Below are 13055 nucleotides of genomic sequence, written 5' to 3'. Positions count from 1 at the left end.
GGTTGCCCTTCCCTTTCGGGTCGGCCTCCGGAATGTCTCAGCTCCACGGAGCTGACGCTCCACTCTCGAGGCCGGAAGAATCGCCTGAAAGCTGCTCGATCGACGCACCGACCTACGTACCGCACGAGCAAGCGCGAGCCTGCAGATTCTCGCCGCGACGGTCGATCCAGTCCAAGGACCGTGCACGCTCGAGAGCTCGAGCATGTATGTACAGCTGGGGCGCGAAAGCGACGACCGAGAGGCAAGCCGAAGCCGAGCGCAAGGAGCCCAGTCGTCCGTCTCGTCTTTGGGAAGGTTGCGCCGCTCTCGTCCCCCACGCGCACGCTGCGCACAAGGTGCAAGAACCGCACTCGCTATGTTACAGCTACAGGCACGATCTGTCCAAGGTCGCGACCGGCGCGACAAGTCCCAAGAAAGCCGAGCGCGAGACGGCGAGACGGCCCGCTGCGCCCGCGCTCAGACCTCGGCGCCTCGCTGCTTGCGCCAGCTGCCCGCGAACCCGTGTACCGCCATCGCCGCAGGGTGCGACTTGTCGTGGGCGCCCATGTGGCTGCAGGCAGGTGCGGACGCGAGTCGGTGAGCGGTTTGAGGGCGAGAGAGAGAGAGGAAGAGGGAGGGAGGAGGAAGGGGGACGAACCCGATTCCGGGCGAGAAGCCCGTGATGCTCAGCACCTTGACGTCGCCCCACCGCTCCAGGTGCGGCAGGAGCTGCGCCCAGGCCGGAATGAGGAGCTGCGACGCGTCGGCCGACGCTCGAAAGCGCCAGCCGTCCGAGTCGAGGCCGCGAAACGTCGGCCACGAGCGGCGGTACATGACCCAGAGGTACGACAGGACCGAGTCGGTCCACAGACCTGCAAGGGCAGCGAGAGTCAGAGAGGGAACGAGGGCTGCAGAGGCGCGAGACGCCGAGGAGGACGCACCTGGGACCGCTCCTCTCCATGATCGAGCGGGGCTGCTCCTGCTCGGGCATGAGCGCCGTCTCGACGACTCGGCGCACCGCGTCGACGAGCACAGGATGTCCTCGAGCGGCCGCCATCGTCCACTGGGTGATCTGCAGAGGGCGAGGCCAGTACTGCGAGAGGAGGTCGCGGTCAGGGACTGACCGAGCCCGGTTGGAGAGAATGAGAGGAACAGCTGCGGCGCACCTGGTTCCAGTCTGCGCGGTTGCCGACGTCCGACTCGACACCGACGATGAGCGCGGGCGGTTGCCAACCCGACGGTCTGCGAGCGCTCGAGCCTCGTCAATCCCGGGTCCGAAAGGGTGGGTGCGAGAGAGAGAGAGAGCGCGGACGCACCTCGTGCCCTCCCAGCTCGCGTCATAGGCCCACTGGTTGAACGGCTTGAGGCAGTCGACGTCCGTGTCGGCGTACACGCCGCCGTCGACGGCGAGCACGAGGTACCGCCAAAAGTCGCTCCGGAGCACGCCCGGCTCGACGAGTCGGTCCCACGCCGCGATGACGCCCCTTGACGAGTTGTACCCGTCGTCCTCCTTGCCGAGCGAGAAGCGGGCGAGGACCCACCGGTCGGCCGCCTCGTTGTCCTGGCGCTCGACCTTCCAGCCCGGGTTGTTGGCGAGCCAGGTGCGCGTGCTCGACTCGCGCGACGCGAAGTACTTGGTGTCGGGCGCCGTCTGCCACACCTTGCGCGGGATGAGGCCGGCAGGCCACCGAGGCGTCGGCGAGGTCGGGAAGTAGGAGCGCATGGCGTTGATGAGCGACGACGGGTCCGACTCGTCCGTGTCGGCAGGCGGGAAGTGGGTGCGGAGGAAGGTCTCGAGGGTCGACAGGTACTCGGCGAGGGACGGGTCGGCGCCGGGAGGAAAGAGGTGGTAGGCGTCGTCGGCGGCGGGTCCGAGCGGCGTGCTGCCCTCGCGGTCGTCCTCGTCGTCGCCGGGCGCAAAGTGGAGCCGGGCGAACGAGCGGTTGAAGCTCGAGGGCTCGCCGAGAGCGTTGTAGACGACGCGGCCGCCCCTCGCCGCGTAGGGGCGCGGCCACAGCGCCGCCGGCATCTTGACGTCGAGCTCGCGCACGAGGCTCGGCAGGCGCGAGTGCCACGCCATGCCGACGATCGCGTAGACGGCAAAGGCGACGAGCCATCGGCGCTTGGCGGCGAGGTTGCGGGCGAAGGAGGATGTCGTCGAGGTGCGGCGAGGCTTGAGGACGATGGAGGGAGGAACGCCGGACGCTTTCGACGACGGCGGAACCTGGCTGTGCGGCAGGAGCGGCTTCTCGTCGAGCGCCATGGTCGATGTCGAGGTATGGAGAGGAAGCAGAGGCATCTTGCGCGCCGACTGGCGCGAGGACGGCCGGGACGAGGTCGAGCGATGGTCCCGCGGCGGTGGCTGGCGGCGGGAAGGCGGTGCGCTCGCTCGCCCGGATTCTGGTCGGCGGGAAGCGAGGGCACTCAAAGCCAGCTGCTCGACAGGTAGCAAGAACGCCGCGAGCCTCCCGTGCCACGGCGGGTCCTCGCAGCAGCGCCAAAAGCGGAGGCGCAGCTCTCGGCCAGCACGGAGCTACCGAGGCCACGGCGAGCCAGCCACGCAGGCCGACACGGTGCCTGCACAGCCCGCAGGCTCCCTCGAGGTCCACGCGTCTGCGCCGAGGGCCCGGTGTCGACTCGCTCCATCGACTCGTCCACGAGGTGGAGATGGAAGTCGGGGGAGGGTGCCACGCGGCAGGCAGGCGGGAGGAGCGTGGTGGTGCCGTAGCAGGGCGAACTGGTGATAGAGCGTGCTCAAGCTCGAGCCTGGCGAGCCGAGAGCGGTGGAACGAGAGACTCGACCGACGTGGAGCGAGTCTTGGTCGAGAGCTTGGGAGGCGAGAGCAGAACAGCTCTTCTGTAGCTAGCAGCTCTGACTCACGTATGAGACTATGCGCCTAGCCAAAGAGCACGCGAGCGAAGGAGAGATAGGGAATGCGGTTGCGTTTCGAGTGCAGGATGCGAAAGTGCGACGACCAGTCTAGCTCCTCCCTCGCGTCCTGCGCGTCTACTGCTCGCCCTCCTTGACGACCCTCGACGACACCTTGACCTTCGGGCGCAAGAGCCCGACCCTCTTGGCCCGGTCCTCCAGCTGCCTCGTCCTCCAGAACCCCCACACGTCGCTCCCTCGACGGTCGAACCCGCTCCACCAGCGCCGGATGGCCCGCGCTCGCTCCTTGTACCCGAGCGTTCGACGCACGTGCTGATCGACCGCGTGTCGCAGAAGGAGGACGGCGACGTCGGGCGCGACGACGGCATGCGGGGGAACGAGGACCGGGTCGCGCGCCGCGACCGAGGTCGACACGACGCCGAGGGACGGCTCGGCGGCCCCGACACGTTTGCCCTCGACGTGCGTCGGCGGGACGAAGTACCGGCGGCGGCCGGTGAGGCGACCGTCCGAGGGTGGAAGGCCGAACCGGTACCCGAGCCAGTCGACCAGGGCCGTCGCGCGGTCCCACGCGTCGTCGGCGCCGAGACAGCCCGAGACGAGCAGACGCAGGGTGACGACGTTGGGCATGAGGGGAACGGCGGGGAATGGCGCCGAGTGCTTGACGAGGAACGTGTCGATAAAGGTGCGGACCGACGACGGGGAGGGCTTCTCGTAGAAGAGGGACTTGAGGAGCGTGTTCATGAGGACGAGGGCGGTCGAGTTGTACTCGGCGGCGACTCGGTGTGACTGAACGGGCGGCGAGGACGACGAGGCCCGACCGCCCTGCGCCGGCGGCCGGTTGGCCGCGAGCCACGTCTCGGCGAGCCCGTACGCCTCGGCGTGACGACGCTCCTGGCCGAGGCACTCGATGAGCGTCGCGATGTCGGAGCTCGACAGGCTGTCGGGCCGAGCGGGCACGAGCGCCGCTCCTCGGGGCGGCACGCGTGCGTGAACGGCGGCGGCGGCCGCCATCGCCGCCGCACTCGGGCGCTGCCGGCGCCGCTTCGACGTCCCTCGAGGCACGAGCTCGACCGCCGCCGCCGCCGCCGCCGCCGCTCGTCGTTCCTCCTCCGCGCGCTTGTCCCGCTCGCGCACCGCCCACCCTTTCCACTGGACCCGCACGTCGCCCCGCCCCTTGGCGCCCTCGCCCAGGTCCCGCGGCTTCGTCGCCTCGAGGACGACGCCCTTGGCGACCGAGCGCCGCAGGCCTCGCACGACCTCGAGCGCGCGCTCGTCGTCGCCGCCTCGGAGGTACGCCCTCAGGAGGACTCGCCTCGTCTCGTCGTCGAGGCCGAGCCCGCGCTCCTGCATCTCGCTCAGGAGCGTGCGCACGAGCGCCTTGTCGGTCGTGGTCGAGGCGCGGTGCAGGAGGAGGCGGTAGGTGCGAGTCGAGGCGAGGGGTGCGACGCGAGGGTGGGCGTGGAACCAGGCGAGCCAGGAGGTGGGCACGCCCGGGTGGGTCGTGTGCGCGAGGCGGAGGAAGTCGTACAGGGCGGGCTCAGTCGAGGGAAGGGGCTGGGCGAGGAGCGAGTCGGCCGAGGCGAGGTGTGCCGGCGCGAAGGAGGTGCTGCCGAAGCGCGGGAAGGAGGCAAAGTCGTGCTGCGAGACGGCGGTGGCGGGTGGACGCCTCGCCTTGCCCTTGGTCGACGACGCTGCTCCTGCGCCGGTGCCCTGCGTGCCGAGCTGCGCCGCCGCGAGCGAAGCCGACTTGGGCCCGGCGGACGAGCTGACGGCAGGCCCGACTCGCCCGCCTGCGGGACCTGCCGCGTGCGCCGCCCTGCCCTCGCGCCGTTGTCGCAGCTGCTGGACGAGCGTGCGCGCCTCGAGAGCGGTCGGGTCGGCTCGAAGAAAGTTGTCGGCGCGTCGAGGGAAGAGCTCGGGCGAGCTGGCGAGGGCGCTTGTCGGCGTGTGCGGGAGGCGAGACGGTCCAGGCACAGCGGCATGGTCGCCCTCGCTGTGCGCTGTGCTGCCCGAGCGCTGTGCGGCGCGAGTCGAGGCGCGGCGGGGCGGGGGAGGAGACGGTGTCGCGGACGAGGGGCAGGCGGCGCGGACGAGACAGGGTAAACGACGGTGCATCCTCCGCGCATCCCGCAAGCTCTCTGGCGCGCTCGACTGGTGGTGGAACGGGCCGGCGGCGAGAGGTGTGGTCGAGCGCGAGAGACGGCCCGCTCGCGAGCAGGCGGATCCGAGGCAACGACGACACCCTCTCGCTCTCGCTCTCCTGCGGGATGCACACACGGCTCAAGGTATTTCATACAGCTCAAGGAACGCCTCAGGCGAGAGTGGGGAGGAAAGGGACAAAGCGCCAGTGTCTACGCGCTCAGCCCGCAGATGGACAGCTCGCGCATCTCCTGCAGCGCACCCTCGACCTGGACAAGGCTCAGAATCAGTCTCGTGGTCGACATGGGAGGAAAAGGGAGAGAAAGAGAGAGAGGGAGGGGGGCGCACCTGAGCGTCGAGCGCGCCCGAGGCGTAGTCCTCCCGCACTCCGTCGGCAAAGTAGCGCTGAACTCCTCCCAGCTTGTTGTACCCGTCTGTCGCAAAGTGCGACTGGAGGCGGATCTGCGCAGGGAGTGACCGTGTCAGACGGGTAAGAAGAAAGGCGGGAAAGGGAGAGCTTGCGGACCATGCACTCGAACGACGGCTCGAGGTACGGGACGCGCAGGTCGATGAGCTGCGGCAGCTCCTCTCGCAGGTGACCGTCGAGCGCCTGGAAGATCTCGCGCGCCTGCTCCTCCTCGTTCTCGGCCTGCGAGGGGTGTAGCGAGTCAGGGAGGAACACTCGGTCGACGGGAAAGGGGCAGGGACGCACCGCACGCAGCGAGATTGGCTCGGCATTGGCCTTCTCGCCGAGCTTCTTCGACTTGGACCGAGCCGCGTCGTAGTCGAGGAGCTGTGGAAGAGGAGCGAAGCGATGAGCACGGTGCGACGTGAAGAGAAGGAAGGAGAGGAGAGAGAGGCGCACCTTCTTCTGCCGCTTGGCGATGGCGTTGTTGACCTCGGGGAAGTGTGCGCACATCTTGCCGATCGGCTCGAGCACGGTCGCGCGGTAAGGCGCATCCTGCATGGGCGCGAAAGGGGTCAGTAGGCGGACCGACCTGAGGAGAAGAGGAAGGGAGGGAGCGCACGATGGTACGGGCGATGTCGCCCTCGAGCTCCTCGACGGCGCGCTTGTAGGCATTGGCCGAGATGGCCTGCTCGCCCGAGTCGGTACCGAAGAACATGTCGATGGTCGTGGCTATCCGAGTCGACGAGGCCGAGACGGAGCGGACGGCGTCGAGGTACGCCTTTGCGTCCTTGTGCAGCGCATTGCCGTTCTTCTCGAGCCTGTGGGGTCATCGGTAGGGTCAGTTTGTGCGCACCAGATCGGGCTCGCGGACGAGGGACGCACTCCTTGAAGCGAGCCGCCTCGTGGGTGAACGCCGAGTCGTCGGTGCGCTCGACTTGACCGATCTTCTGCGAGATCTGGGTGCCCGCGCGGCTGGCCGCCTTCTTGATTCCTGCCCAGGACATGTTTGCGCCGGCGCTTGGTGCTGAAGAGGCGGGAGCTGCGCAAGGTGGGGGTGCCGCCGAGGGAATCAGGGGGCTGCGCGACGACGACGACAGCTCGAGAAGGCGTGCGGGACTCACAGTGTGGGAGCTGGACGGGTGGTCGTTGGGCTGAGCGGAAGCAAGCACTCGTGCGGGCGACAGCTGACGAGGGCGAGGTTGATGAGGAGGACAAGGGCGCGGCGATCCCTCTCGGCGGCGGTCGCCTTCCTCCAGCTCGCGCCAGAGCTCTGTAGCCTGCCAGTCGAAGCGCCATGTACCCCTGCCAGAGCTGGGCACTCTCGCCCGTCCGCCTGTCGAGCTACCTCGCCTCGAACCTCTCGCGCTTTCTCTCTCGCTCGCTCGTCCCGGTGGCTGGCTCGCTCGGGCCCGCTCTGACGAAAAGCGCTCGTCTGGCTGCACGCCGACGCTCGTATTGTAGAGGAGCTCGTCTACCTCGCATCTACCGCCTCTTGCCGCCCTTTGCGCCGCCGCCTTTTCCCTTCTTGTCCTCGGGGTCGGGGAGGAAACCTGCGTCGACCAGGGCGTCTCGGGCAGCCTGCGCGCAACTGTCAGTGTCAGAAGCCTCGTACGAGTCCGAGTGGGGCGAGCGGCGGTAGGCGCACCTGGTTGACTGCGTAAGGAGGGAGGGAGGGGGTGGCGAAGAGGTCAGTCCGTCTCGCAGGGGGAGAGAGAGAGAGGGAGGCGACGGGTGGACACACTGTCCTTGAACCGATCGGGCCCGAGATGTACGCCGCCATACCAGCGCGTCACGACGACCATGACGCTCGACACGTCCTGCAAGTCGGTCGAGGAAAGAGAGAGTTAGCTCGCGCGCTGTCGACGAGGTTGCTGCGGCCCAGCCGACGCCGCCGCATATCTCGAGGCCGAAAAAGATCGTCTCCTCGACCTTGGAGAGAGAAAGAGGACGCACCAGGAGCGTCAAGAGGTGGGCGAGCCGACTGCCTGCAGCCGACTCTCCATCGTCGTCGTTGTCGGCATGACGGGTGCCGCCCTCGGTCGTGAACTGGTACGCCGAGATGTTGTGTCTGTGTCGACGGTCACGAGGAAAGAGAGTGCGCGTCAGGACCGAGGGGCGAGGGAGGGAGGGCGTCTCGAGGGAGGACAAGGAGGGACGCACGTTGCTCGAGCGATCTTGCTGTTGCTCAACAGCGAATCCATGACGGCGTCGACCTGCACAATGAGTCGTCAGTATTCGCTCCTCTGTCCGAGCCTAGAGGATACATAGAGAGACGCACCTCCTCGAGCGAGTTGACCTTGGCGGCGTGCCCAACAAAGACCTGCAGGAACGGCAAGTCAGTGACGAGGACGAGCGAGTGTGAGAGAGAGCGCCTGACGCACCGAGCCACGGTCGACGAGTGCCTCGGACGAGGTGATGGGCGGACAGGGCACCTCTGCCCGCTTCCTCGCCGCACGCTCCTCCGCCGCTCGCCGCCTCTCCGCCTCGTCTCGTCGCCGCCCTTCCTCTGCATGGTCCTCGCCGGCCCCGTTCCCGTTCCTCGCCCTCGCGCTCTCCTCGCCCGCCGCTCGTCGCGCCGCTTCGCCCCTGTGCAGCTCGTCCTCGCGCTCGCCGACCCACCGCGCGCACGTCTCGCGCACGAGCTCGACGCCCTCGAACAGGCAGACGCCGCCGGTCCACTCGACGCCTGCACCTGCGACGCCGGCCTCGGCGTCGTGCATGTAGGTGCGCAGGACCTCGCCGAAGAGGCTGTCGCCCACCGCGAACGAGCCGAGGTATCGGTCTTGGAGCTGGAGGAGGGGCGGCTCGTCGGCAGGGTAGCCTCGCGGGAGGGACAGGAGGAGGTGGAGCGGGATCGCCTCGTGCGGCGGGGCGAGGGTGGTCGACAGGACGAGTCTGAGAGGGTCGGCTGATGAAGGCGTCCACTCTCGCGGCGGCGACTGGGTGCGGGCAGTGCGCGGCGGGCGGTAGAGCGACAGGGAGGGTTCAGGGTTGTCGTAGATGGCGGCGAGCGACTGCAGCTCGTCTGCAACGTCCTGCGAATTGGGCGCGGTGCTCGACTCAAGGGCGGACAGGACGAGGGCGAGGTCGAGCGCAGAGTCGGACGCTGTGAGCTCGAGCGAGCTCAGAGTGTCGCTCAGACGGTCTGACATGCGGGCCCTGGCGGATAGAGCGCGTGAGGACGAATTCAGAGACCTGCTCCTCCTCGAGGTGGGGGAGTCGTCGAACGGTGGCTCTCCTCTCTTTCGAGCTCGCCTTACACATGCTCGGCTCTGACGCTCTCCTCTCTTCATGCGTAGCACGGCGCAGAAGGGAACGCAAGTCATGTGCAGTGTCCTTGATTAGACGCAAAGAGGTAGAGAGAGAGGTGCAGAGTGGACGTGAAGAGGGTTCGAGTGTCTGTCTAGATCGTGGGTCGTGACGCAGGGGAGGAGAAAGAGAGAGAGAGAGAGATGGTACGGCTACATGGCGCCCGAGAGGATGCCGTCGATCATCTCGTTGACCTTGGCCTTGCGACTCGAGAGGTCGGCCTTGGGGAACAGTGCCGCGAGGCCGTCGCGAGCTTGCCGCTTCGACAGGTTCATGACTGCGAGAGGCGAGAGAGCAAGCTCGTCAATACAGAAACGCAGAGAAGGAAGGGGAGGAAGGGAGAGAAGGACGCACGGTCCTGGCCGGCGAGGTAGGCTTGGAGCGTCGCGAACAAGGCCTCGTCGCTCGGGTCGGCGTCGTCACTCGCGACAGGTGCAGGCGGGTTGGCGAACGGGTTCATCGAGTAGACGCTCTGCGCGCCCATTGTGCCGGGCGCGCCGTACGAGAAGGCCGACATGCCCGACTGGCGACGAGGGAGGCTCGACATGGGTGGCGGCGGCACCTGCGGCGCGAAGCCACCGGCGAGGCTCATCTGCGACTGGAGCGTTGCGGCCCCCATGTACGGGTTGACCGACATCGGGTAGCCGAACTCGCTGCCGCCGCCGACGCCGCCCACGACGCTGCCCTGTCCGCCGACGGCGCCGCCGTACATGCTGCCCGGCGCGCCCGGGTAGCCGCCGTAGCCCTGCAGCGGCATCTGCGGCAGCTGCATCGTCGAGCGCGATGCGTGGCGCGAGTGCAGCTCGCCGCCGTTGCCGCCGCCGTACGGAGGCGCAAACTCGGAGCGCTGGTACGCGCCTTGCGGCAGGCGGGTCGCGAGCGAGAAGCCCGCCGTCGAGTGCGACTTCTCCGAGCGCGTGTCGAAGTGCTCGTCGGCGAGGGCGGCCTCGTAGTCGGAGAACTTGGCGAGCGGGATCGTCGACTCGTCGAACGCCTCGTCCTCGGCCTGGAGGACCTTCTTGGTGGCGCCCTCGCCGACGACGACGCGCGTGTTGCCCCACGAGAAGTCGTCGAACCGCCAGAACGAGTAGACGGGCAGGAGGAAGCTGTACACCGGGTAGGCGATCTGGAGGCGGGCAGGGAAGGACAGGTCAGGGAGGCTCGCCTCGGGCGGATCGAGAGCGACGAGGACGCACGAGGTAGATGAGGAGCCAGCCGATGAACTGCCACTGCCGCTTGAGGAGGAAGATGATGGCCTGCAGGCCGTACACGGCGGCGATCATGACGATGGCGATGACGGGAACGGCGCCGCCGCCGGTCGCGACCGTGACGATGAGGTAGATCTGCAGGCGCGCAAGGCGTGTCAGGGTCGGCACGAGCGGGACGGGGAGGAAGAGAGAGAGAGGAGGGGAGCGCACCATGTACACGAACGTGGCAGGGAGGATGATGGTGCCGAGGAGGTCGATAAAGACGACGAAGCGCATGCTGAACAGGCAGAAGCCGCACATGTTGGGCAGGAACATGAGCTCGGCGAGGTTGTGCACGGTCGAGTTGATCCAGCGACGGCGCTGCGACAGGAGGATGCTCCACGAGTGCGGGGCGACCGTCATGGCGTGCGCGTCCTGGATGAACTTGGTCTTGTACGTCGGGAAGTGCTTGAGGATGAGCGTCGTCAGGTACCGGTCCTCGCCGAGCGCGAGCAGGTTCTTCTTGTGCAGCGTGTCGAGGTTGCCGTCCGAGTAGTCGTCGATGATGAGCGAGCTCACGAGGAGCGGCTTGCCCTTGTCCGACGACCGGATGCGGTACATGGTGAAGCTGCATGCGTGCGTCTCCTGAGTCAGGTCCGAGGTCAAGGAAAGGGCGGCGAGAGGGCGGGACGCACCAGCCGGGCAGACAGGTGACCGAGCCGAACAGGCTCTCGAAGGCCTTGGCCATGTGGTGCGAGATGAAGTACTCGTAGACTGCGGGCATCGACGACGGTGAGTGGTTCGTCTCGGGAGGGGCTGAGAGGGAGAGGGTGGGCGCACCCTGGATCATGGTCCACCACGACTTTTGCTCGTTCTCGAGCCTCGTCTCGCCGCAGATGCCGATGATCTGCGAGTCGTCGGCCGCCGCCGCGACGAGGCGGTTGAGCGAGTCGGGAGCGACCGACGTGTCGGCATCGATGACGAACATGAACTGCACGAGGGCGAGACTGTCAGGCGGGGTGGACGGGCGGGCGAGAAGGGGAGCGAGGACGCACCTCGTACAGCTGCGGGTCGACGCCGATGACGTTCTTGACCTGGTGGTACATCTCGAGCTCGAGCGGGAACATCTCCGAGTCGAAGTGGACGCGGTTGAGCCAGCGCATGGCGAGGATCTGCGAGTCGCGCTTGCCCCTGTTGCCCGGACGAGAGCGCTCAGACGGGCGGCCGACCTTGGCGACGACGATGTACGGGACGACGTCTGCAGGGAGAGGAGCGAGTCAGTGAGGTGCGACGAGAGGAGGACAGGGCGGGCGGGCGGGCGGGCGACGCACGGCCCTCGACCTCGTACAGGCCGCTCCAGACCTTGCCGTAGTTGAGCTGCTTCGAGCCCTCGGCGACGGCCTTGTACATGAGCGGGTCGGGCTCGACCGTCTGGTCGACGCCGAGGATGTCGAGCACGATGCGCGGCGTCGGGCGGTCGTTGCCGGCGCCGACGATCATGCCGTCGCAGATGACCATGATGAGCTTGCGCTTGTCGTCGTAGTTGAGCGTCGCGAGCGAGTCGATCGTCTTCTTGAGCGACTCCTCGCCCTCGGTGTAACAGGGCACTTGACCTGCGAGCGCGAGCACGAGCCGGGTCGGTCAGGACGGGCGAGGGAGGAGGGTGAGGGAGAGATGGACGCACAAATGACGAACTTGTCGCGCTGTTCGGGCATGCGCTTCGAGCCGAACTGGAGCGCGGCGAGGAACTTGGTGAGGATGGTCGCCATGATGAGGACGCCGAACGCGAGGAGCATGTTGGGCTGGAACTGGCACCGCGCCGACTTGCGGAAGTCGGTCTCGCCCTTGTAGAACAGCGTCTGGATGCAGGCCATGTTGGTGTCGAGCACGTTCCAGTCGAGGCCGAGGTCCTTGATCGGGCCCGTCAAGTCGCCGCCGGGCTGCGCCGTCCACAGGTTGGCGAGGTCCTCGTCGAGGAAGCTGTACTTGTCGTCGCGCAGCAGGTCGATCTGGAGCCGGGCAAGAGTCAGTCACCCGGGTGCAGTGAGGAGGAGGACGAGGAGGGACGAGGGCTGCGGGGCGCACCGTGTAGAAGTAGTCGGTCAGGTCGTAGACGCTGCCGTTGACGATGGCCCACTGCCGCCCGGCGTCGCTCGCCTCGTCGCTGATCTTGCCCTTGCTCCACACAAGCGGACCCTTGTGGTAGTGCTTCATCTTGGGCAGGAACGTGTCAAAGTACCACGACTCGCTGTGGAGCGCCGAGCCCGTGTTGGCCTGCTGCGAGCCGGACGTGTGGACGGCGGTCGACACCTCGGCCGTGAAGTTCTGCGTGCGCCGACTCGAGAGTGTCAGTGACGCTCGAGGAGGGAGAGCGAGACGAGAGCGGCGTACCTCGTACTGGAGCGAGAGGGTGTTGTCGGTGACGAGCGTCGGGCACGCCTGCGTGAGCGGGCTGTTCGAGGGGACACGGTGACTCGGTCAGTACGGCTCGACGTCGACGACTCGATCAAGTGAAAGAGAGGACGCACATCGGGAAGTAGTTGGTGAGGTCGAGCCCGCCGAGGGTAAGCATGTCCTCCGAGGTGACGTCTTGGCCGTCGATGTCCGAGTGCCTGCAGGCGGGGCAGCCTCAGTGAGCTGCACAGACACGCAGACAGGAGGGGGGGGGGGGGGGGGGGGGGTCACACGGGGGGCCTCGCCCTCCGATTCGCCTGACTTCCTGCCTCTCGATCATGTTCCACCTCGGCATCTCAAAGCACGCCGAGGGCGAGAGCGACTACTGCGCCCGCAGCGTCCGGCACCAGTGCGTTCACTTCTCGCTCCTTGCTCCTCTGGACGCCGACTCGGCCCTGGACCTCTCTCACCTCGCGACAGGGACGACGTCAAGCTCCTCTTGCGGAAGGACGTCAGTACCTCGGTCCAGGGCGCCGTCTCGACCAACGTGCACGGTCATTGGGGCTCCTTCATGCACACTGGCAACCCGAACCCAGGCGGCAGCGAGCCTTGGGCTTTGTAACTGGACGCCAGTAGAGCGTCGGCGGGGACCTCAACGTTCTCTTGCTCGTCGCCGACACTTCGAGCGGCAGTCGGCCCGTCATGAAGTCGCAGGGGGACGACTCGGCACATCGCTCGGGGCTCTACT

The 13055-nt window shown here is 67.5% G+C and overlaps 3 protein-coding genes across 3 annotated transcripts; all 3 read right to left on the bottom strand.

Annotated features, from left to right (window-relative positions):
• Positions 1 to 456: 456 nt before the first annotated feature.
• On the bottom strand, positions 457 to 2242 carry RHOBADRAFT_42065 (glycosyltransferase family 32 protein; the record flags this gene model as incomplete). The annotated part of the gene is made up of 5 exons (XM_018414001.1): positions 457 to 550; positions 638 to 851; positions 928 to 1072; positions 1146 to 1221; positions 1296 to 2242. 5 exons carry the CDS (start codon positions 2240 to 2242, stop codon positions 457 to 459), a joined length of 1476 nt encoding a protein of 491 aa, XP_018272901.1.
• Positions 2243 to 5143: 2901 nt separating this feature from the next.
• RHOBADRAFT_64603 (uncharacterized protein) lies at positions 5144 to 6605 on the bottom strand. Its single transcript, XM_018418524.1, has 8 exons — positions 6539 to 6605; positions 6300 to 6456; positions 6037 to 6235; positions 5874 to 5969; positions 5721 to 5801; positions 5535 to 5657; positions 5357 to 5470; positions 5144 to 5277 (listed from the first exon to the last, which is right to left on the bottom strand). Exons 2-8 carry the CDS (start codon positions 6419 to 6421, stop codon positions 5221 to 5223), a joined length of 792 nt encoding a protein of 263 aa, XP_018272900.1. The 5' UTR covers positions 6422 to 6456; positions 6539 to 6605; the 3' UTR covers positions 5144 to 5220.
• Positions 6606 to 6833: 228 nt separating this feature from the next.
• On the bottom strand, positions 6834 to 8580 carry RHOBADRAFT_51836 (uncharacterized protein). Its single transcript, XM_018416038.1, has 7 exons — positions 8057 to 8580; positions 7696 to 7737; positions 7578 to 7630; positions 7371 to 7485; positions 7159 to 7234; positions 7063 to 7070; positions 6834 to 6995 (listed from the first exon to the last, which is right to left on the bottom strand). Exons 1-7 carry the CDS (start codon positions 8567 to 8569, stop codon positions 6900 to 6902), a joined length of 903 nt encoding a protein of 300 aa, XP_018272899.1. The 5' UTR covers positions 8570 to 8580; the 3' UTR covers positions 6834 to 6899.
• Positions 8581 to 13055: the final 4475 nt, after the last annotated feature.

The sequence above is a fragment of the Rhodotorula graminis genome (assembly GCF_001329695.1).
Source record: "Rhodotorula graminis WP1 unplaced genomic scaffold RHOBAscaffold_3, whole genome shotgun sequence".
Taxonomy (NCBI): Eukaryota; Fungi; Basidiomycota; class Microbotryomycetes; order Sporidiobolales; family Sporidiobolaceae; genus Rhodotorula; species Rhodotorula graminis.
Note: the sequence above shows the minus strand (reverse complement) of the source record. Positions and strands in the feature narration are given on the sequence as shown.

Bases quoted from the DNA above. Each gene is read 5' to 3' on its own strand.
- RHOBADRAFT_64603 (XM_018418524.1), bottom strand. From the start codon at position 6,421: ATGTCCTGGGCAGGAATCAAGAAGGCGGCCAGCCGCGCGGGCACCCAG. The intron at 5,802-5,873 runs GTGCGCCTCTCT...CCTCTTCCACAG, and splicing joins TCGCCAAGCGGCAGAAGAAG to CTCCTCGACTACGACGCGGC. The intron at 5,658-5,720 runs GTGCGTCCCTGC...CACCCCTCGCAG, and splicing joins AGCCAATCTCGCTGCGTGCG to GCCGAGAACGAGGAGGAGCA.
- RHOBADRAFT_51836 (XM_018416038.1), bottom strand. From the start codon at position 8,569: ATGTCAGACCGTCTGAGCGACACTCTGAGCTCGCTCGAGCTCACAGCG. The intron at 7,486-7,577 runs GTGCGTCCCTCC...CCGTCGACACAG, and splicing joins AGCAAGATCGCTCGAGCAAC to ACACAACATCTCGGCGTACC. The intron at 7,235-7,370 runs GTGCGTCCTCTT...ACCGACTTGCAG, and splicing joins CCCACCTCTTGACGCTCCTG to GACGTGTCGAGCGTCATGGT.